The 23,915-nt window shown below is 38.5% G+C and overlaps 2 protein-coding genes across 3 annotated transcripts; both read right to left on the reverse strand.

The window, feature by feature from the left end:
- Positions 1-708: 708 nt before the first annotated feature.
- tmc2a (transmembrane channel-like 2a) lies at positions 709-10,202 on the reverse strand. The gene is made up of 20 exons (XM_077542347.1): positions 10,121-10,202; positions 9,561-9,599; positions 9,054-9,474; positions 8,286-8,441; positions 8,057-8,147; positions 7,890-7,971; positions 7,702-7,808; positions 7,114-7,212; positions 6,260-6,402; positions 5,964-6,111; positions 5,681-5,869; positions 4,699-4,878; positions 4,451-4,609; positions 4,106-4,234; positions 3,045-3,112; positions 1,995-2,234; positions 1,796-1,921; positions 1,617-1,695; positions 1,378-1,498; positions 709-1,084 (listed from the first exon to the last, which is right to left on the reverse strand). Exons 1-20 carry the CDS (start codon positions 10,152-10,154, stop codon positions 873-875), a joined length of 2,823 nt encoding a protein of 940 aa, XP_077398473.1. The 5' UTR covers positions 10,155-10,202; the 3' UTR covers positions 709-872.
- A 2,695-nt stretch (positions 10,203-12,897) lies between these two features.
- Positions 12,898-21,616, reverse strand: LOC144034154 (AN1-type zinc finger protein 5-like). Of its 2 annotated transcripts, none has more exons than XM_077542720.1 (6): positions 21,377-21,616; positions 17,298-17,475; positions 16,690-16,837; positions 16,447-16,550; positions 14,971-15,099; positions 12,898-14,061 (listed from the first exon to the last, which is right to left on the reverse strand). In XM_077542720.1, the coding sequence occupies exons 2-6, from the start codon at positions 17,452-17,454 to the stop codon at positions 13,913-13,915; spliced, it is 687 nt and encodes a 228-aa protein (XP_077398846.1). In that variant the 5' UTR covers positions 17,455-17,475; positions 21,377-21,616; the 3' UTR covers positions 12,898-13,912. The 2 variants fall into 2 exon arrangements, with proteins under 2 accessions (XP_077398846.1, XP_077398847.1); XM_077542721.1 differs by lacking the exon at positions 21,377-21,616 and adding an exon at positions 20,558-20,817.
- Between the last annotated feature and the right edge of the window lie 2,299 nt (positions 21,617-23,915).

The raw sequence follows: 23,915 nt of genomic DNA on the forward strand, positions 1-23,915 counted from the left end.
TTGTGTTTGTTGTTTTATATGTTTTGTATAATTTGTCTTTACACATGTATTTTTATAACCAGTTTTTTTTAAATATATATACATGTTCGGAATAAAATTTAAAAAAAAATGTACAGTATTTATTTCGATGTTGCTGTAAGTCCGTACAGAAGAAGAAAGGTCAAAAAGTTGTTTGAGAATTGTAATTTACTTTACTTTATTACAAAATACTTAGTTTGCACTCATCAGAGCCTACTTCATTCATTAAAAAAAAAAGCTAAAAAAAACTAAACTAAAACGAAGTATTTTTTTTCAGCGATCTGAACTAATATAAACTGACAAATGTGTTCTAAAAACTAATTTACATTAACTAAATTTAAAAAAACAAGTCAAAATAAAATATGAATTAACTAATGAAAAATCCCAAACCATAACATCCCTGGTGCAGCCACACATAATGCACATGCCAGAAACTGCCAGTGTGCAAGTGTACCTAATGTTGTGGCCAGTTAGTGTAGTTTCCCTGTGTGCTGGGATGATGTTCTATGTAAGAGCCTACTTGGTTGTTGGTTACAATAAGATTATTACAATTAGAACAAATCAAACACATGACAGTAAGCAGACTTAATTATTCTGAAATGATCCCCCATAAAATCAAACAAATCCATCCAGAAAAAGCATTTTCTGTTTTTTATTGAATTGAACAGTGGATATTTAATAAATGAGGATATGTATGAAAGGCCATGCATTTTAGTGGCAGTAAAATTGGATCTGAAAAGTGGATTACAACACAGATTTAAAGAAAAAGGCTAATGTGAGTCAAATTCCATACCCCATATGACAACCTGTCAAGTGGTAATTGAAAACTATGGCAAAGGATGGTCATGCTGTCATTATCTTGGAGGGGGTCCTCGTCCTCTTCCTCGTCCTCGTCCTCGTCCAGGACCGGACATTGGTCCTGGACCTCTTGGTCCAGGCGGTCGAACTACTGGGCCTCGAGCGTCAGGATTGGATGCTGCAAGTGCCACATCTTTCTGAAGGTGAACACCTTTGCCAGCTGCCCCGGGTTTTGTCTTCATTGGCTTGGAATCTGATGTCTTGTTTTCTGTTTAACAAGAGGACATCAAAGAGGGGGCATAATGACTCATTTTATTTTGACATTGTAAAACACATAGCAGGCACAATCATTTCAATAAAATATTTTTCTTTTTGGAAACGCTTCTAGCTTATTTAGATATTTATTGGCAAATTAATTATTTAGGACCTTCAAATAGTTAACTTGTTACTATCCTAAACATGACACCACACAGTTATGGTAATCTATCATCAATATCACCAATAAAAACAGTTGTCTATAATTGCTCAAAATAATTTACTGACAATCAAAGGTTTCCTCACCAGGCTCTGGTGGTGGTGCAGGAGGGGCCAAAGAACGGTTTGGCAGCAGATCCTCCAAGTCTTTCATAACCTCGTTGGTGCTGTCTGTGTTGTTCCGCCGGTTCTTTTCTTCATCGCGAGCCTAGCCGTGGTGTGACAGAAAAACAGGAGAGAGGTGTGGACCTTGACAGAAAAGTGTGACTAATCTTCTGTTTATTGCATTTAACAACAAGAAGATCTAATGTGTCTTCTCTATTTACCATCTGCATCTTCTTCTTCAGATCAAAGTTGGAGTTTTTGTACGCTTCCGAAACGGAGTTCAAATAGTAGATGGCGAGTCTGGAGAGGAAAGTGAGATATTTTCGGTCCTTCTCAGCGACAGCACGTTAGCTGATCTATTCGAAGGTGTCCTTGAGGCGTCTAGGGCCTCTGTACTCACACCATGAGCAAAACAGCTGGTATGATGAGGCCTGGATTGGCGACGTAGCCAAACAGTGTCCCGATGAAGGCTGGCAGGTCCAGGTCGATCGTCTCAATGATCACATCAAACATTTTTGCCTTCCCACTTCAAAAATCAAAATCCTCAATATACAGTACATGGAAAATGTGCTTTTTGATATATTTTCTATTTGTGTTACCTGAAGGGTCCACAATCGAATGAGGGTGGGAGGGTCATGATGGTGTAGACCACAGGCAATAAACTAAGGAAAAGGATGAGGAGCAGCAGGCCCATGTAGAAGTTGTTGGATTTGGAGGCCTTGAAGACTCTCTCATGAGGGACGTTGGTGGCCATCACGGCCCAACACTGATAGTACATGGACGTAAGCAGGCGGAGTACGTTGATGCCGACCAGACCGGGTGCATAAAAGGCCCCCATCCTAAAATATCCCCACGTGAAATCATATAAATCCATTCAAACAAGAGCCAAAGTACAAATGAAAACATCGAGCTCTACATTCTGTCGGGTTGTGTACGGTATACACCACAGTATCAAAGTAGGTCACTCAGAGGCTGGCTCAGAGCTACATTGGTGTCACTTCTGTCATCTGTCATTTAAATCAGTAGTTCTTAACCTGGGTTCGGTAAGTCAGTCTCAGGGGTTCAGTGGAGGTCTTTCGTGATGATACACTCAGCTTGGCCATCATTGGCTGCAGGTAATCACGCTACTTTGACTGTTGTGATGATACATCGTGTGATATTTAAAAAATATATTTTCATCCCTTCATACTAACTATGTCAAGCAAAAAAAAAAAAAGTAGTCAGATGATTGCCTAATATGTGCAATATAGATTCCCATGTATAACGGAACGTCTGGTGTTTTATGGCTGTTGTAAAGGGCTCTATAAATACAGAGTTGAATTGAGTGATTGGACTTAGCGTCCTAATTGCGTGATTTAATATATCGTGAATTTGGGGGGGGGGGGGCAAGAGGAAACTGGTGGGGTTTGGTACCTCCAACAAGGTAAAGAACCACTGATCAAAATCCAATCCAATTAAATAGTGTAGGGGTGGGGGTAATGAAACTATTAGGCTGTAATCAAGGACACGTACTAGCCTATTGTATATTAAATCAATTATTTTAAAGGCCATTCCTATTCACTGCAATAGTTTTCGAAGTTCCAACCACATAGTATGTATAGATTGCATATATTCCCAGATACAGTAAGTAGGATCAGAAAAGTTCATACCATATCATTCCTTGATTGAAGACAAGTCCCAAAACATTTCCACTGATGTCAAACTCTCCATATGATGGCTAAATTGAAAAGAGACTGTAATTAAGTACGAACAGGTCTGTAATGGCTAATCTACCAGAAACATAACTCAAAATAAACACAGTATATGATTTGCTGGAGCAGATTAAAAGTGATGATGTGGTATTGTTATAGTTATCTTATTCTGCAATAGTGAGGACCGAACACAATATTATAATCAAAACACGGTATGTACAGTATGTACTGTATGTATGTAATGCATTCTCAACACTGCAATAATAAAATAAACATGCCTGCGCCTTCCTGTTTCAATCAAACTGCTCTAAAGCATGTACAGTATGTAACCGTATTAGGACAACATACGATATTGCCAAATCTTTGACAACATTGTTCACATGCTGCCATTGCTCATTTAATTTACAGGATTAACAATGCATAGTAAAAGTACCTCTAGTAAAAATGCAGTTTCTCGAAAAAGTATGCACTCAAAGCTATTTGAGTAGTTGTTTTGTACCTTGTAGATGAACCACTTTTAACCCTATATAGCCAAACGTATCATATTAAATACGAGACATTTTTAGCCCTTTATTTCTTTAATATAATATTTTTTTCCACATTAAAACCCTGACGTATATCTGACACATGCAATGCACAGATAATCCATTAGAGGGCAGTATCACGCGGCTGATGGCTTTTCCAGCGACCTTGCAAGATCGCCCCAATTGAGAAAGGAGAGACACCAATACTTATTTATAGTGGGAAATGTTCTTTCTGATTTTTGCATATACTATGTTTGATATGCCTGTTTATTATTATAGTTTTGATAGTTATAAATGTACAAATTTAAAACATTGTGACCGGATGTATCAAATATGACACAAATCAAAAGTCATATGTGGAAGTTGATTTTCAAAAAAAAAGTTTTGTTTGTTCAAAAGGACCAATAAATACTCTGTTTACAAATAATCTGAATTTTCTCTCATATATTTCATGGTTCGGGCTTTATAGGGTTAAAGTCTAACATTGCGACTTACAAAACCGGCCTCCAAGTCCCAGCACCAGCAGTAGTTGAGGAAACGCACAATGACAGCTCTAGCAAAGTCACCTATCAGGATGGTCAGGTAGGTGACTTGGATGTCCGACACAGTCAGCTTCACAAACTCCTACAACAAGCATTTAAAGAAAGAAAGAATAGGAAGTGACAATATACAGTCATGTTTACTGATGATGACAATCATATACATTATGTTGAGCTTTCTTAAAATTCTTAGCTCAACAAGACCAGGAATTACTTTATTGCATGTTGTTAAATATATTTAAGCGTAACCTGATGGTAAAATTGAAGTATCCAGTGAAGAAAATATCGATCCTATCCTTACTATGCCAACAGCAGTCTCCCAGCAGGGTCCTCTGATGACATCACCGGGGTTCATCGGGGGTGGGGTGGCCTCTGTGTCATTGACCAGGAGTGTGTAATTGGCGTGATATTCCTTCAGAGCCAATATGGTGGCATTCTTTATGGACTGCTCTTCTTCAAGCTTAGGGTGAGTAATGTGAAATAGCATTGGAGCTGTTTAAGAACACGTGCGACTACTGAGGAATGCGGGGCAAAGGTCATAACGCACACCTTGGTGTTGACCTCATCAAAGAGGGCAAACAGGAACGTGTAGAGGTTTCCCAGCAAAAGAGCAAAGATGCGTCCCAGTTGCCACTTGAGGGCGATGCGAGGATGGTAGTCCTCTAGCTCTGCAATGGTCTCGAACAGAGGGGGACACAGAAGGCCCAGCAGAGACATGATGATCTCCAACTGGACAATGAGAATAAGGAAGTAAGAAAGAAAGACACTGCTGTACTTGAATCACTGGTTAGATTAGAAAAGATTTAGATTTATTGGTCCCCGTAGGGAAATTCATCATCGCTGACTATTTACAGCATTAATAGCAGATTGGCAGGTCAGCGAGGCTGCAGGGATTCCGAGGCGAGCCCTCCTAAACTTCATTGTTATGTACCTACACATGTAGAGAAACTAACATAGTACAACATTTAACTATGGGCTTCCACAGCCATCTTATTTTTGCACTTTCTGAACCATGCATACGTATGAAAACATTGTTGGTTGGACATTTTGCTGCTCCATAGAGCGGCAGTGTCTGCAGCATGAAATAAATAAATATGAGAGCAGAGCGTTTTAATTTATTGATTGACATTTAAACCTATTTATATATTTATTTTTGCATTATTTCCACATTTATTTTTATATTTATTTAATTTTTTCTGAATCTCGGTTTTTATTTTTGTATTTACTTTTACTTTTATTTATTTATTTTTATTTGTCGTTTTTATTTCCATTTATATATATTTTTTTGTATTTAATTATTGAACTATATTTTTATATCCGTTTTTTTTTACTCTTATTTATTTATTTAGGCATTTTTGGCCCTCCATAGGCGACAGATGCAGACAGGTGAGTCGAAAGTGCTCTGTAAATTGCCCGAATGGAAGACAACATATTAGTCGATTCAAGACTTTAAATGTGGATGGTGAGTAGTAAAGTCGACTCTGCAACTAGTTGACTGTATGTGTGTGTGTTGTTTTTTTCTTGACATTACCTCATTTTTCTCATACCAGCTGAGATCATTTCTATTGGCAAATTCCTGCGATCTCTTCACCACAAAGTAGATGAGGTATCCACTTCCTCCGAGGCTGCAGGTAATGAGGACGTTAGCCAGGACCCTGAGGAACCTCCTCAAATGAATGTTCTCATCCTTCTGGTTCTCTTGCTCATCCACAATGGACTCCTGATCTTGCACAGGATTAGCAGAAAAAGCAGCTACATGTAGTTTCTTTATGTACTGTAAAGAACACATTCATAAACGGGCTTTCCATGGTTACCTTGAAGCTAGTGGTGATGGATGCGTACTTGTTGTCGGCAGTCTCTGCATTTCCGATAAGATAATCCCAGCTGGTGAACATTTTCCAGGCGAAGGTGAACTCCCCATCTTCTCCATCACCACCACCGAGGTCTGCATTCTTTGCCATTCTGACCAATGAAACAAATATGACTGCATATGTCATGATTGTGAGAGAAAATCCAAATAAAACTGGTCTCAGTTCTATAGTTTGAATAATGTGTTCATCTCTGTTTAGTTCATTCAATTCTAAACCAAATCTGACTGCACATGACTCACGTGCGGATTACGACCATCAAACTGTAGCCAAATGTTCCAATCCCAACCATAAGGTAGGCCAGAGGCAGCCGGAATTTCAGCAAGCCGATGGTCCTCTGGCTGTTGTAATAGCCATAGAACAGGACAGAATACTTGCAATATCCCTGAGGGGGGGAAATATTTTCATTCCTCTTTCCTTACAGATCTGTTTAATTTTATTCATAATGTTTAAAGGTAAGTCAACCCTTTTCTTACAATAAGAAATATGGTATTCTGGTTAATATCGCGTTAGTGGAATATGAGTTAAGCAGCAAAATCCAGCAGTTTTTATCAATATCAGAAGGCGGCCATTTTGTCACTTGCTGTAAAAATGACATCACGGTTGCGCAGGTCTTGTGTAACAACCAATCACAGCGCAGCTTCAGAAAACAGGTGATTGGTTGTTGCTTAAGCCCTGAGCAACATTGATGTCATCTTCAGTTGACAGCAAGTGGCAAAATGGCCGCCTTCTGATATGGATAAAAACGGCTGGATTTTGCTTTATAACTCATATTCCACAAATATAATATCAATCAGAATGTCATGTTTAGACTAGTGAGGTCCAAATAATATATTATTGTCAATAAATATTTAAGGTTGACTTCCATTTTAAGGAAAATTACACCAATATGTAACTAAGAATGCAAAGTATATATCTAGTTTGCTTATCTTGTGAATATACATAACCTTCTACAACACTTTTATCACCTGCAAAATCTAAGAAAATCAGTTTCGACATTGTCAATAAGTCAGGAACAGTACAGTAGTACTACGCGATAAGCCACTTGAGATATTTAAACAGATGACATGTTTTCAAAATCACATCTCAAACTTACATCGAAGTCCATAAGGACAGAGTAGTCCTGAGCAGTTGCCTGTTCTGCTCTAGGAACAGTCTTCCTAGGAATGGATCCATAGGGAAGGCCCATAAGCACCTGAATTATGAAGGAAGAAAAATAAACTAGGGGTGTGCTCAGAAAAGCTATACGGGAATACAGTATATTGTTGCGGGACTCTTTACAATACACATTTTACTATGCACGACACATGACCCCTGTATCGTGATATGCAAATTATGCATTGTAAGGTGAGGTTGGCAAAACCGTCATTCCATCGGCCGTCATTAACGGATTCCCACCTTTTGGCAAGTGTTTCCACATTTTTTATGTGAAGACATAAAAAATCCAAAGGACCATCCGTTCTGACACGGATCGGCAGACGTGTACCTGCTTCAACCTGTGGTCACTCTGTATATTTTTTTGAAGCTTCGCGTCATAAACCACTCGCTGATAGGTGGCCATCCATCAATAACAGGCCGATGTGACCATAGTTTTGCCCAGCTCTGCTTTTTTGAAAAATCTCACAACAGCACCAAATGTCACGAAAAGTATAAAGATATATTGACTAAACTATTACTACTGCACCTCTGGAATGACCACCAGTCCAAAAGTGAAACCGAACATAACGAGGTTCATCCCGTACATCCAGCGCAGGAAGATGAAGTAAGAAGCCACAGATGACCCAAAGTGACCTGAGGACATTGAAAAGTGTTTAATATCTGTCCACCAGTGGTCGCTGTTAAAGAGGAAATTGAGCATGCAACTTAACTCACTTTCCACCTCTTTGATCTTCCTCTCCCAGGGAATACAGGCTGTTTTGAAATTGTCAAAGTCCCTCTGGAACTTAATCCATTTCTTTGGGAAAATATGAAAATAAAAAGAGATGTTTCATTATGAGGCTTGAAGACATTTATGTAAAAAGAGTAAATATTTGACTAACCTTTGTCATCATTACTTTGTAGGCATACCACTTCCTGCCTTTTCCTTTGCCGAGAGCTCCTTCAAACTTATCCACAAACTCTTGAGCTTCCCTGCGAAGATAAATAGAGGATGTCACGGTCGGTTAACAATTAGTTTGAATTGGACCTTGCTGACTTTAACTTTTAGTGACAAAACAATAGGCTGTAATGAAATGTTTCCAAATACAGAAGTACTGTCATGGACATTACTTCAGGTGTGTGAGTCGCCTCTTCATCCTCCACGGTTTGTTCCTGATGGTGGATATCAGCTTCTTCTTCTCTTCCACCTCCTCCATCAGCAGGGCCATCTCTCCCTCGGACAAAGATTCTTCATCGTCATCGGTGCTTGAACTGGAGTCAGATGAACTAGGGGTGGAAGGGCACAAGAGGCAACAGATTTTGGATTTTGTGAATTCTTACTGGGAAGGGAGGCTTCATAATGAAGAGGGTATTCTGCCCAGATTTAGTCATAAATGTTTTAATTTATTTATTTCCTCAGTAGAACTTTTATCTGTGCATGTGTCTTTGTGAGTGATGTCACAATTTCTGCATGCTGCCGGCAGGTCTGGGGGGCCTCCTCTATTTCCACAACAATAGACCATTTGTCTGTGGTTGAAGTCAATGTGTATTGAATTATGTCTGTAAAAAGTCTTATCTCATGTCTGGTGAACTCCGGGGGGGCTGTTTCCTGGGGGCTGGGGACTTGGGTTTTTTTGTGGTACCGCCCATCAAGATAGTTTAAGAATGTTGTGAGTCCGCTGTAACTTCGCACTAGTGAGAGGCTGCCGCTATTGTATGGGAATTCACTTTTGCCCGGAATATTCTGTAGAAATAAAAGTTTCGAAGTGACTGTTCATCGATCTCCAGCCTGCATTCGGATAACCAACATTCTCACTACCCGAAAGAAAACGAACACGCGGAAGAAAAAGATTATTTTCTTCAACAATAACTTGAGAAAATAGTGGATATTCAACCTACCTTTCTTCTTTCTTCTTCTTCTTCTTTTTGTCTTTCCCTTTGGCATCTCCCTTCTTGCCTTTACTATCATCCTCCTCCTTTCCGCCTTTCTTTCCTCCTCCCTTTTTTCCCTTCCTCCCTTTCTGCTCCTCACTGTCCTCCTCCTCACTGTCCAAGGTTTTGCCTGATTTTTTCTTACTGGTAGCTCCTCCTCGCTTCTTCTTCTTAGGGCCCCCATCCTCACTTTCATCGTCTTCATCATCGTCACCCACGCGTTTCTTGGTCGGCTTCTTTGCATTTGCTCCTCTTTTCGTCCTACGAGGCTCAGTCTCCTCTTCATCTTCATCATCTTCACTGGCTGCCTTTTTGCCACGGGCTCTTCCCTTTGCAGCGGTTCTTCCAGCTGCTTGCCGCCTGTTGCCTCGCCTCCGGGTGGCGCCGTCTATATTGAGAGTTGAGATGTATAATGGAGGAGGTCAATAGATTTCAGACTCGTGCACATGAAATGGAATATTGTTACTGACTTACCATCACTGTCACTTGCGTCATCTTCTATATCAATCCCAACTGTGTGATAAGTACACACACACCCACACACACATAATTGACAACATTGTCGTTTAAATGGTACAAATGCATGCATGCATCTGGTGGTTGTAAATTAGGGAACGCTTTTGGTCATGTTGTGACTGAGAGAATCTGTCTCTGTAGATTAGTGCAGCAGGATCTGCTTCTTTTTTTTTTTTTTTAATAAGCACAACAAAGTTCTAATTTATTGCTGTCATATGCACGCTACATTAGCGGTCAGCACTCTCCCTCACAGTCGAGATAATCATCTAATAAGAACACTCTAGTATACAATATGGTCACGTTCACAATATTTTGTGTAAAAAAAAAAACTGTATACATCAATCTTTGCTCAACATGCAAAACAGGAAGAAGAAAAAGCACAATTGGTTTGATATTTTGTCTTCAAGTTGAACTAATGTTTGTTAAACTACTAGTTCTTCACAGTTCAAAACACAATTTTACATCAACTTGCATTCTAAGTGCAGAAATATTCACATACGTTTATCCATCCACCTCACCTTCATCTACTGACAAATCTCTTTTTCTTGGCATGTTGAAAAACAAATGACTTTCGTCGTCCTCTACAGTGGCTTCCTCGTGGCAGCCATTTAAATCTCCTACGTCTCAGCTCTCCGCCAGTACCCAACTCAGGTGTCTCACAATGCCGTTACTATGACGACAGTAGCATATGATCTGCTCACATCAGATGTTCTGAATGTGTGCAATGAAAACAGATTTCCAAAGAGATTCATTCATAAAGTTTGTATTTCCGCTCAGATGTGCTGTTCGGTTCATAGGCAAATAAAAGTTAACCATAAGTCATTGTTGTGGATGCATCCAAAGCTCATGACTATCTCCTATTTGCTTGGCCTAAACGCACAAAACACCCCATTATCTTAAGTGCTAGGCAGACTCTCACTTGTTTTAGACCACACGAAAACACACACACACACACACACACGCACACGCACACACACACACACACACACACACAAACGCATGAGCAACAGTTAGACACTTTTAAGATTTAATGAAGGTTTGGATTTCTAAAAGCGGAGACTTGAGACTATACAGTAAATACCTCACCTTTTACGCCTGACTGTTAATGGACAAAGTTCAGTAGGTAGGCCTAACACATTAGGCAACTTGAATCAGAGTATAACAGAACATCACATTGAACAATACGGGATCATTTTTCACATTTAAAATTCATTCTTGAGGATACTTTTTCCTGCATTCAAGGTGTGGGCTGAGTAATAGGTGGTCGTGTGTTTTACTAACAACAAACCCAGTGGAGGCCTTTTTCACAGGAGGAATTTAGAGACAAATTATTAAATAGCAGTTAACAAGATTTTGTTTAAAAAAAAAAAAAGAGAGAGAGAGAGAGAGAGAGAGAGAGAACTTCTAGGAAGTGAAGGATAAAGATATTCCATTTGAGTGAAATACAATTTAATATAATTTTTATTTAATAATCAAGATACAATTTTATTATTATTTTAACTAACTTCTCCACTTCATCCTTCTTGTGGCCATGCTCCACTGTTTGTTGTCTTACATGAATGGGGGAAAAGCCTGTCATCTAACACAATGGTTAAAGTAACAGTAACTAGTTCCATTTTTATCAATACTGTAGCCTACAAAATGAGTGTATCACATATGCAGTGTTGCGAAATCCAGGTCCAGAAAGTAAAAACCCTTGGACACAGCTAGGACAAGATTCCATTTTATGTTGTAAAGCACTGTCCGAAACCTCATAAGTCACAATTTGGTTTACAAATTATCGACCAATGTAATATGTTGGAAATGGCTTGTTCTTTTTGATGATGTAATTCTGTATTGAACAAATATGCCATTAAAATAAGGAAGCTTCAAATGTTATGATTTACTTGTATTTCCTTTGTTTGTTAATGGTGCGAGGCCTGCGTGGCTTGTACCACCCTGAGCTCCTTGTGCTGTTGAAAGAGGGCACTCAGGCCGGTCGGATGGGTGCATCCAAACCTGCCGTTTCATGGTGAGGTGTGGAAATGTGACCCGTGGCCATGGACGCTTCAATGCAAGAGATCCTATTTCCACTCGCGTGCAGACACCAGGCAATGACAGTTAATGAGCATCTGCTTAATCAGTGTAACTGGATGTTGTAACACATACACCTGTCGAAGGATCGGTTCATTTATCATCATCAACACACGCATGTCATAGCTCAGAAGCAAACATGACATGAAGGTAGGAGTGAGCGCTCAAGTGGGATCACAATTGGATAACGCCAAAACTACAAATACCTGCTTTAATAGCAATGGATCAACAGCACTTGATTGGCCAGAAAACTAACCTAACTTGAACACCGTTGAAAATTGATGTTGTATTGTCAACAGGGCCAGTGTGATTTGGTGCCATAGGCGAAAGTGTAGATTGTTAGTTATAACAAAAATAATTATGAATATATATGCGGTATAATATAACGTATATAAATAATGTAATATAATAATGTCAAATAATTAAAATAAAATGCTCTATAAGTACGTCGGTTATTTACGTCAGTTCCTACCGGTTTATGAGACCTTTTCCTGTATCCTTCTAAATAAAAGTATGAACTATATTATAATAGCACAATAAAACACCGCAAATCTGCAATACAAAAACAAAAATAATAGCAGGGTCATTTACATACTTTATTAAAAAAAAACCTGAGGGGGGGAAATCTTTTACCCTGCAATTTGGCGCCCCCTCCACTAGAGGGCGCCCTAGGCGACCGCTTAGTTCACCTATGCCCTGGGCCAGTCCTAATTGTCAAGAGGAACAGGAGAGAACAAAACCCTGAAATGCAGACGACCTGAAGGCCAATATCAAATCTTGGGCTACAATAACAACTAAAATCTGAGAAACGCTGATCGCCTCCATGCGCCGCCGCCTTGATGCTGTCAACGAAAAACGGAGCCCAACAAAGTACTGAGGACATATGACTTGAACAGACTTTTCACAAGGTCAACATTTCTGTGTTTGCGATTCTTTGTTGTTGGTCACATGAAATATTCTAAATTTGTTAAACACTGTATTATTATTGTTTTTAATTGTCTGTCATAATCATCAAAATTTTAACAAAAGCTAGAAATATTTCACTTTGTGCATGGTTAACTAATCTAACATACAAGTTCCACTTTTTGAAACAAATTATTGAAATAAATGGACATTTCCTCAATATTCTAATTTTCTGACCCACACTATGGTATATTCACTGTAGGTAAAACATACTCGTTTTCAGAAATCTGAAAATGAAAGAGCCAAAAAACTCTTGCTGTAATTTTTGTGAACACGATTTATTTACATCATACAACTGTATTATTGGAAGATTACACACACTGCAGTATATAAATAAAGATGTTTGTACAAACTTGCAGCCAGACCCTCTCCCCACAAAAATAATTCATGAGCAAACGCAAACACTACTCATTGCATATACTCAGTCAACAAACATTCACATATTTTCCAAAATGAACATATCTTAACAATTTAACACTCCCAACATTGTGAACATCAACTCACATTTAAACAGCAGAAAACATTCAGAAATGACGTGAAAACAAAACTATTAGTGGGACCAAACCCTGTCAAAGGCAAACAACTTATTCAAGTTTAGGCTACTTGTCATATGACAACACTCGCACACACACTGGTGAAAAAAGTGGGGGTATATGACAATACAAGCAACAGTCATGTTAATTAAGGACCTAAAGAGCATGAAGCCAATATGCCAACATTCATATATTTTTCAAAAAAATTCACATGGCCACATAGCAAAAGTTTTGTCATATTGTGTTAGCAACATGGATGTGTGTTAATGACAGACTTGCAAATAGAGTATGCATTTATCTGACCATCTCAGATGGGTTCAATTTTGAACAAGGGGCCTGATTAACGAAGAAGAAATGAGATAATTCCAATATCCACTTTGCTACTCATGCCAGCAGAGCGCAAGCATGGTTGGGATGGCATGACGAGCCAACAGCAGTAACTGTCTCATCTTTCCAAGCTCTCACGAAGGGGGGGTCATAACAACCATCTGGCAACCTTCAACACATTTGTATTAAATCACTTTTTCCATCAAGGGCAGCAGTCTAGAAAACGGATGGATGAAAACCATGATCATGACCTCATTAACCCTCTTAACCGTTATCTAACACTTTCTAAAAATAAAATCACACAACGAACAATAGCTGGAAATATGAATCAACGGAAAGAAAACCATGACTGATGGCGACAGTTGGGGTCCATCAGTGAAGGTTGGGCTCAAGTCCATTTTGTGTACAAAGTTTTCATATTCTCTGGATCTTGTCGGCAACAACCACAGGGTTCTCTTTGCGAATCTTGGCCGCTGCTTCAGCTTTGTAGTCGTATGGACAGTTGTGCTGGTCTGAGTAACGGTGAAAGCCACAGAACAGGTTCCCACAACGGCACTCAAACCCTGAAACGCCACAAGAGGAGAACTTAAGTTTGTTAAAGAAATACAGCTTGCTGAGGATACGACCAGATGAGGCCTTATTACAACAGTGACCCAGTGTTAAAGATAAATATACCCGCAGATGCTACATTGTTATTACATTTTTAATCAAGTACTCACCTCGGTATTGAAAGTAATATTTACGGTGACGTGAGCCAACACAATCAAGCTAGGGCAAAAATATCAGTGGTCTCACGTGACATGAAAACTACAAATAAATTAATAGCGTTCTGATACCGTTTTTTGGCCCCCGATAGAGATTCCGATACCCAGCTTTGCAGTATCGGCCGATACCGATACCTAAGTTTTTTTTTCTCAACATTAGAAAGCTGTCCTGCCATTGGTTCAGAGCCTTCAAGGGCCAATAGAATATCTTAGCTCGGCATGCAGTGAACATGTCGCACACCAGTGAATGTCGTGCATGAGCAAGGCACAAGATGCTGCATCCAAAATCCTAAATAAGCTAAATTGTGAAATCAAAGTGGGTATAAATGAATACACTCTTCTTCTGGATTATTAAAATATGTCGTTCTTAAATTCTGTTATATCCAAATGTTATTGTGAGCAATTGTAATTTTAAGTGGCAGAATGCTGGATGGGTGCCTTACAAGAAGTGTTAACAATAATTAACAACTATGCACAAGGAATGTGAATATCTATTTTATTTCGCACAAACATGAATGTTAGGTTTACATTAAAACAGATTTAAAATCAGAATGAACATTTATTATTATTATTATTTTAATAAATCAAACTATTAAAATAATTGTTTGTTGGGTTTATTACTTCAATAAAAAAAATTAAAATACAAAAAAAATATATCATTTTTTGGTCGTATCACCCTTTCCTAGTCTAATCATAGGCTCGACTCACCTGTAAGGCCAACCTTTTTGCGGCACATTAAACAACGGTTCTTTTTGGGTTTAGGAGGTTCCGGGGCTTGGGACTCTTCACTGCCAGCAGTGGAGGGATGAATAGCTGTCATTGTGGTCTGACTTGCCACTGCAAACATGCAATTAAAACATTTACCGTTCAATTCCATGAATAAGATGCATTTTATATAGTTTGTGAACCCTGCAGGCATTGTCAGATTTTTTGTATGAAATATTAAAATACCCTTATTAAATGTTTAGTCATACCCCAATCTACAGTACTGACATTGAAAATAATGGATTGGAACAAAAGTTGTTGATTTAAGAATTTTCAGTGTTCTCTAGTTGCAGATGATCTGCTTCACACTGGAATGAAGAAGCTTTAAAAATTTTTTTTTAAAAAAATAAAATTTTCTTTGCTAAACCTCTCATTTCAGTGGTTAGTTTAGCTACCAATTAATCCTACTTGACTGCTTGTTTTAACACAGCTCAGGGTTAACTTACTTTTGCACCTACATGAATTGTCGAACAACTCTTTTTAATTTAGTTTTGACTACACAATAAAAACGTTTTTTTAAGAAAAAATAATAATGCATTGAAATGCTAAACCTAGTCAAGCCAGCAGCAGCAACAATTGTTCATGCTCAACATTGACGGAACGTGTATCTAAAGTGATGAGGCCAAATTCAAAATAAAATCTTTCCAAATGCAGTAATACATTAGTGTCTTGAGATATGTCCATTTTGAAGTTGCTACCGGCAGCATGTTGTGGCGTAAAGGCTAACTTGGCTCGTTTTTTGAGTTGTGGCATCTCGCAAACCGTGCCTGAAATCAAGTTCAATCGCTAATTAAGGACGCTAAAAAGATTTACTTAGTTACGCTAAAATTGTATTCTACGACACCTATTGCCAGCGTTTAGCCGCTAAGCAAGCAATACGGCGAGAGATGGATTACTTTTGAAAGACAGTTTAATAGATGAAAATGACTGCACCCTTTGATTCTGACAGCCGACACAGTTGCTGTTCCTACTGACCACTTTTTTAACAAACCAGGCTTAGCGTACACAAATGTGCTGCACAAGACAGAAAAATCGCTACTGTGGTTCTGACGTCACTTCGTCTCATAAACCAAAAACTATAGGAGAGATTTCTTTCAAATCGCACTAATATTTTGTAGAACTAATTTTTGCTATTGTTAAGAGCAAGCTTATTGTATTTCAACCTGTTTATAACCAGTTTAAACCAACTCAAATGTTAGTTTTAAGGATTTGTAACCCTGAAGGTGCTACTGTTTGAAGATGGAACATACCCAATCGATGTGAAAGAAGAAGTCTCATTATTCAATCATGTCTGTCCTAAATGTGTGTTTTGACATTAAAGACTATGTTCACTTTTTTAACAGGCAATTGTGTTTTGGAAACTTTATTGATTTTTTTAAAGCTATGGCAAAAACAAACAATTCAAAATGTGATACCCACCAGGATCTGTGAGGTCTGTTTTGCTCCCCGATGCTTCTTTGTCCTCTGACGAGAGACTCATCTCAGCCATCGTTTGTGTTATAGAAACAGTGGTTGACATCCCACTTTAAAACAGAAACGCACTATGAGATGAAGTACACTATGACCATCAAACCATATTCCATGTATCACATTTATCTAGGCAACATTGAAAATTACTATCTAAACATTTTAATAGAGTTTTGCTTCTGTAGCAGATTTCACCTGAGATTTTCATTTGCAGCAGCCTTGGCTGAAGCTGCCGCCTCAGCTGCAACCTCTGCTGCAGCCACTGCCGCTGCTGCAGCATTATTCAAGGTGGCCTCTAACCTCTGGATTGCTGAAGCCTCGACTGTGGGGCCACTGCTGCTGCCTGGCAGACAGGATAGATAGGATGACAAAACAATCACACAACAGATCCAAATGTGTGGCTCTCAACTTGTATGCATCTAAATTAGCTATTTGCTTAGTATATAGTTGGAAATCATGGGTAAACCTGTTGTAATAATCCATGTCATTTGGACATTTAAAAGTTTTTAGGAGGATGATGTTCGGTTTGATTTACAGATACCAAACAGCAGGCACTAAATTGCACGTTCACTCCCTGTAACAAATTGCAGGCAAAGTAGGCAACAGATGTAAAAGTGGCCAAAACAACCAACGCAATGACAATTTAGTCTTCCACTACCAAACATTCAGCTAACATTTAATTCAAATCACAGACATAAGTCAAAAAAAAATATGTTCATGTCAGGTGAGGACAACATGCACCGAAGTGCAAGCACTTTTGTCCATGCAGGTGGAAACACAAAAAAAGACACAGTAGGGCTTACCCACAGCACTCAGGGAACTGACTCCTCCATTGTTTTGTCGTGACAGGTGCTCCTTGTGGCAAACCGAGCACATGCCATTAGTCCTCGGGTTGCCATAGAAACCACAGCCGGTAGCACAGAGCATAGGAGTTGGGCTCTGATTGGTCTCCTGGGCCATAGTGATGTCTGGTGAACTGACCTGAAGAGAGAGAGACAAAAAATTTTTTGAAGCATTGTGTGTGTGTGTGTGTGTGTACGGTATGTAAAAGTGCAATTATGAAATTGAACAAACCTAAGGATTTTTTTTGTCAATGACAAAGCCTTATTTTAAACACAAAAGGTCCAGTTTGTTTGGTTTCTTTCATTTCTTTTTCTACTACAAGACAGTCTGGATGCCCTGTGGCAAAAAATGCTGCCTCTCACAGGCCAGTCTAGATAATACATCAGACTTGGGTGAGGAGACTCATGATTGTTGGTGGCGATAACATAAGGTTGGTTATGTTGTGTTGGTCATCAATTATACAACACTACACACTATAAGAGCAGGAAGAACGTGCATCCTGATTTTTCCCTTATTATGTGTGCAGTCTCAAGTTTTAATAATTGGTATAATGCAGAAAATTAGGTATGCCTGTACCACGCTTTGCTGGTTTTCTCAAGATGGCTGGCTAATTATCAAGAGTTGTGTGACTTGTCTCATTTCTACCAGACTACACTAAAACCAAAATACTTGAATGCAAAAGTTTATGGCAATTTAAATTGTCATCTGCTGAGCTCCGTTAATACTTAAATGTTTACTAAAAAGAAAGGCAGTGGATATTTTGCCGTGACCGGCAACTCTCCTGTTAGTGCTATTTTGCCGTCAACAGCTCTTATTGGCCAATCGCCGGACTAGATGTGGTCCCTGCCTTGTTTCAGGCCCTTATGTGTCTTTTCACGAAGTTTTCATTTTGTTTCGACATACCCTGCCATAACCATCGGAGCATAGGCCATTATCGGCCCTAGCAGCATAACTCTAACCATAAATACGAATAAAATGTAAAAAGCGGTGTTCGATCCTGTCGCCTCGCACTTTTGGGGCGATGGCGGAAACCACTCGATCACGAGGCACTACACATTCACTGGCGCAGAACTGGTACTTGTGTCTTGCGTGATTCACGGCAAAATATACACTTCATAGAAGAAATTTGAGGCAATTACAATGCATATTGCCATATGTATTCACTCACCTGCCTTGAATCACATATGAATTTAATTAAGTGACATCTCATTTTAATCCATTGGGTTTAATCGAATTTTGCTTCTATAGCAGATCAATCCCCCCCTTTGCAGCTACAGTCCTGCTCACTGTTATTGGCACTCCTTCCAAAAAAAAAAACAATGTATTGGTACGGTATCGGGATCGGCCGATACTGCAAAACTGGGTATCGGTGGCCACAAAACAGTTTCGGAACAACACTAATCTCGACAATATCTTCGGAAATAAATAGAATTGTATCAAATTTATATCATTAGGACCTTTTAATTGGATGTCCAAAGTAATTCAACAAAGAAATTTGTTTTTCAACTTGCATAATATAATTTTAAAGAAGAAATAGAAAACACAGCATGTGCAGCAATAATGGCACCCCTCTTTGATATTTGGTTGCACACCCTTTGGCAGTGATGGTAGTTTCCAAACATTTCTTGTAGCCATTTCTAAGCTCCTTGCAACTTCTTCGCTGGTATTTTCCCCCACTCTTCCATTGCAAGTTGTTCAAGCTCTTGAATGTTGCAACTTTCTTTTCCCAATGGCACATTTCAGCTCATATCAAAGATTTTCAATCGGGCTGGATAGGGGCTCTCGAGGACCGATCTTGAGCACCCCTGCCCTAGAATGTCTTGAAAATTCTCAGATTTCATGATTCCTTTGATATGATCAAGGCCTCCAGTACCAAATGCAGCCCCGCAGAATTATGGATCCTCCAGCATGCTGTAGGGAGGTGTGCTCTTATCCTTGGAAGCTTCATTGCGCTGTCTGCAAAAAAACTGTTGGCGTGCATTGCCGAAAAGCTCTATTTTTGTTTCATCCGTCCAAAGAACATTTTCCCAGAAGAATTATAGTTTGTCCAGGTACTCCTTGGAAAATATTAGCCATTCTTTTTTATGTCTGTCTCAGGAATGGTCTTCAACCATGAAGCCCTGTTTTTGGTTCAGTGTGTTGTGTATGGTACTTGTTGAAACCATGATCCCAGACTGTTCCAGTTTGGCTTTCAGGTCTTTGGATGTTTGACGTGGTGTTTTTTCCACCATTCGCACCAACTGTTGAAGATGTGTCTACCATTCGTACAAACTGTTAAAGATGTGTCATCAATTTATCTCTCACCCCCACGTCCGTGAAGGTCCTTGACAGTTCCATGCTCGTCAAACTTCTTAATAACATTACGCATTGCTGAAACAGGGCTACCAAAATCTTTGGAGATGGCTCTATGCCCTTTGGAGGTCTTGTGTTTGTGAGACAGCTCCCTTGTTTTCATGATTTTATCAAAGGAAAGGGGGAAAATAGGTGGCTATTTAAAACATCAAAGTCATCATTCATGGGTTAATTCATGCCAAATGGGCACAGATAATTTAGAACAGGGAAATCTAATTTGTGTTTTACCGAAGGTGAGTCACAATGTGTTTCCATACTGATTTACAGGAAAGGGTGCCGATACTAGAGACATAAGTTTTCTATTATTTGTTTTGCCAATTGTTTTAAATAGTTTTTCTTATCATTTGATCTTTCGGTTAAAACACAAGTTCCCTTTAAAAAATAAAAAATAAAAAATAAAATGATTTACTTGATTCATTTTTTTCCAGAAAATATTCCAGGTTATGTACTTTAACTTAATGGGTGACAATAACGGTGAGCAGGACTGTATAACAGATTCAACTCTTCTGTAAAGTAAAGTGTGGAATTCCCCAAAATATTGCCCCCCACAGTTGGAGTGAAAGGAACTCTTAAAGGTTTCAATACACCAAGACATTTTAAACGATGCCATGCCACACACTTCAAGGGAACAGTTTGGGGATGGCTCCTTCATTTTTTACATGACTGTGTTGCGTCAGTAAAACTATAACGCACCGCAAAATGTATATACTTACGGATATTCCGCGAATAAACACAATATACAAAGCATGCTTACAACAACGACACAAAGGCTACCAATCATCCCACCAAATGTTAACGAACTTGTAACCTGAAAACGTTTACAACACAGCCTGCTAACAGCACATACAAATATAATTGGACTGTTTACCTGGCTATATTCTAGGGAGTTGAACAATACACAAATAAACACGTTTGCAATCACCAGTCGCTTCCTTCCGAACAGGCCACAATCGTGTCACTTGAGGAAATCCACTGAGTCATGCTAGCACGCTAATGACTGTCACCAACAGTTACTTTTTCGTATTAAATCGCTTTTTAACATTCGCTTTTTAAAGATGAACAATATATATTACGAATTTATCTTAGCGTCAAGTGCCAAAACATATGGTTTACTTTAAATGTATCTCGACACAACTTTGCGTCTAGTAGCTAATAAGCTAACGATAGTTAGCCAAATACACTGCGTGAGGGGCTTCTCGTGATTTTGCTAATATTAGCTAGTAGTGATGTTAGCAGGAAAGCCCTTAGCTTCTGATTTTTGTTGTTTTTATGTGTACGTACGTATCATACTAACCAAATTCTAAAAGTACAAAGAAAGGGGCAAAATTTACAAGAATGTACTCGTACGCTCTTGAAAATGTCTTGTTCGTTCTAGTTTAACTAACGTCACTAAATCAATTTATACATAGTATTGTTTTAATTTCAGAAATGTCGGTGAATATATAGACAAAACAACCACAATAAACCGCGCTGCATGTATTTATCGACATCATTAATTTGCGATTTAATTTACAAGTTTATGACGAAACAACTTTTAAACGAGTCAATTTCTGCGTCGTCTAGGACGATGCAATTTAATTAAATGTAAATATAATTTCAAAATAAGAAAATTCGATAATGTTAAAGTAACCTCGGAAACTCAAGACACAACAAGCAATGCTAGCTTGCTCACGTGAAGTTGACTTACCTCCTATGTCAGATGACTGTTGGTTTACTCAGAATAAACGGAATAACAAATTTGATGTTGGAACACAACTAGGGCCGTCTATTTAGTTTTTTCTCGTCGTCTGTCCCACGATTGGACTCTACCCCGGCTAGGGTCCTTGTCGTCCTAGTATGAACTGTGTAGCTAGCTGATCCGAGGTTGCATCTGTTTTGTTACATGTTGCGTTGAGGGACTCCACTTCCGGTGGACGTCATGGAAATGGTAAACGTTTGACCACGGATTAGTCCGTGCAGATGCGTTTGGGTGCTGTCGCAGGATTATGGAGTGCACAACTCAAGAATAGATTTGAAACTGATGAAAGGGTTGAAATAGAATAATTTGCTGCTTGGTATACTACCAATACTGGTGCCTTCATGTGTTATCGAAATTATGGTAAATACCACATGTCGAGTAGAAAACTGCACGTGAACGCCCCCTCATGTCGTCTTTTGCACTGGACAACTGGGAATTTATTTTGATACCGGAGTTTCCGAGCTGTGAGGACTTTTCAAGTTTCAACATGGCGGAAGCGCCGAAGGATTTGTGAATGGCAAGAAATATTAACATTTATAAGGGCGTTAACGTCTGTTAGCAGGTTGTTTTAGAATCTACATATTTAAGTAGCATACACAATTCAATGTCATGTCCTTTACAACTCATTATTTGCCATAATTGTTCGGTTTTACGAGCAAAGAGTACATCAGTTGCTATGTGTATTTTTTTCTATAACAACATGAACAGAACTCGGTCGTAAGTAGAAGATTCCGAGTGGTAAATTCCATCTTTCCCATAGCACTTGAAGGCTGGGTTAGTCTCAACTCGACCACAAAAAAATAAATAAACTGTTGTAAATTTGAATGAACGAAATTAATTCATGGTTTATTTTTTGCCATTTATGTACAGCCATATGAGGGATTAGGAATTTTCCACATTTCCCACAATGCTTAGCCAGAAGCCATGATGAGAGGCTGCATTGATGCTTTCATTGTAGTTGCCCATTCACCCAGTGATAAAGCTTACTACGTGTGCCATTGTTTAATGCTACAATTGTGGTGGAAAGGGCAAAAATGTTGTTTTTTTTAACATTCTAAAAGGTTATTTCTTACGGAAGCGTAATGCTGCCAACCAAGAAAAAAAAACAAGAGCCATGTCACGTTTTAACATGATAAATATTAGGTTAAAACAAGAAACTTATTATGTAAAAACGTGAAACTTATCATGTAAAAACGTGAAAATTATCATGTTAAAACGTGAAACTTATGTAAAAACGTGAAAATTATGTAAAAACGGGAAAAATTGCTATGAAGCAGTAGTAGCAGAGGAACGGCGGCGCGTCTGCAGAATGGATAACGCAGTTCATTTAAACAATTTGATTAAGTTCTATTTCATGCTTGGTTTAAGGCATGGCGAGATTTTACAATTGCTAAGCAGGAGTTATAATAAGTATGCGTACTCTCAGACGGAATATAAAGTGCATGGGACTGTACAGGAGGAAGAATCAGTTGGACCTGCTGGAGGTAGCGTCGTTTATCCTGGATCAGCTGGAGGGGCACGGACGGCTTCACGGCTACGTAGGTCCTACACCATCTCCACTGCATCCGGTTATGTTGTGACCCAGAATACTGTGAGACGTGTTGAAGTTTTTAGACCCCCGTGGTGTTAAGCAAAGGTGGAGAAATCACCTGATCCGACGTCTTTATGTTAACACTGGGCCTAATTTTATGTGGCATGTCGACTCGACACGACAAACTAAAACCTTTCGGTATATGCATCAATGATAATTTTACATGATAATTTTCACGTTTTTACATGATAATTTTCACGTTTTTACATGATAGTTTTCACGTTTTTACATGATAGTTTTCATGTTTTAACATTTATCATGTTAAAACGTGAAATGATCATGTTAAAACATGAAACTTATGTAAAAACGTGAAAATTATCATGTTAAAACGTGATATGGGTCTTGTTTCTTGGTGTGGAAAGCAATACGCCTCCATAAATACAAATATGCTTCCGTAATTACCTAACGCATTTTCTCATGTCGGAGCCTACTGTCACTACTTTTTTTTAAATTGCTTTATTTAACAAGTTGAAATCAAAAGCCAAAACATGGCAAACATTCACAACAATCTCACAATAACAGTAAAAGGAAAAGGATAATAATAATAATTTTAATAATAATAATAAATTCCCAGGGGTCTTAAACTAAGAAATATTAAAAACACCAAAATGAGAACACAATATTAAGGTCTTGACAGCTTTCTTAGTTTTGGAAGTAGAAATGGACTGTAAATATACTTCTATCTCTTTCAAAAACAGAAAAAAAAATTGGTTTAGACTTTACAAATTTACACTTATGAATACAAAACTTAGCATGATATATTAAAAATATTAATCAAATAATATTATTTTTTAAATGAATTGTCATAGTTAAAAAAAAAACATTTGGTAAGGAAAGCTCAAAATTACAAAAGATATTGTCCAAAAATAAACATCTTGCCATAGCTTGCGAGCATAT

Source organism: Vanacampus margaritifer, chromosome 14 (genome assembly GCF_051991255.1).
Source record: "Vanacampus margaritifer isolate UIUO_Vmar chromosome 14, RoL_Vmar_1.0, whole genome shotgun sequence".
Taxonomy (NCBI): Eukaryota; Metazoa; Chordata; class Actinopteri; order Syngnathiformes; family Syngnathidae; genus Vanacampus; species Vanacampus margaritifer.

Coding starts and splice junctions, on each gene's coding strand:
- tmc2a (XM_077542347.1), bottom strand. CDS start 10,154: ATGCCAAGAAAAAGAGATTTGTCAGTAGATGAAG. Junction 7,809..7,889: donor GAAGATCAAAGAGGTGGAAA/GTGAGTTAAGTT, acceptor CAATGTCCTCAG/GTCACTTTGGGTCATCTGTG. Junction 6,403..7,113: donor CTGTCCTTATGGACTTCGAT/GTAAGTTTGAGA, acceptor TCCCCCCCTCAG/GGATATTGCAAGTATTCTGT.
- LOC144034154 (XM_077542720.1), bottom strand. CDS start 17,454: ATGGCCCAGGAGACCAATCAGAGCCCAACTCCTATGCTCTGTGCTACC. Junction 16,838..17,297: donor CAGTTCCCTGAGTGCTGTGG/GTAAGCCCTACT, acceptor CCTGTCTGCCAG/GCAGCAGCAGTGGCCCCACA. Junction 15,100..16,446: donor AACAGACCTCACAGATCCTG/GTGGGTATCACA, acceptor GCATGTTTGCAG/TGGCAAGTCAGACCACAATG.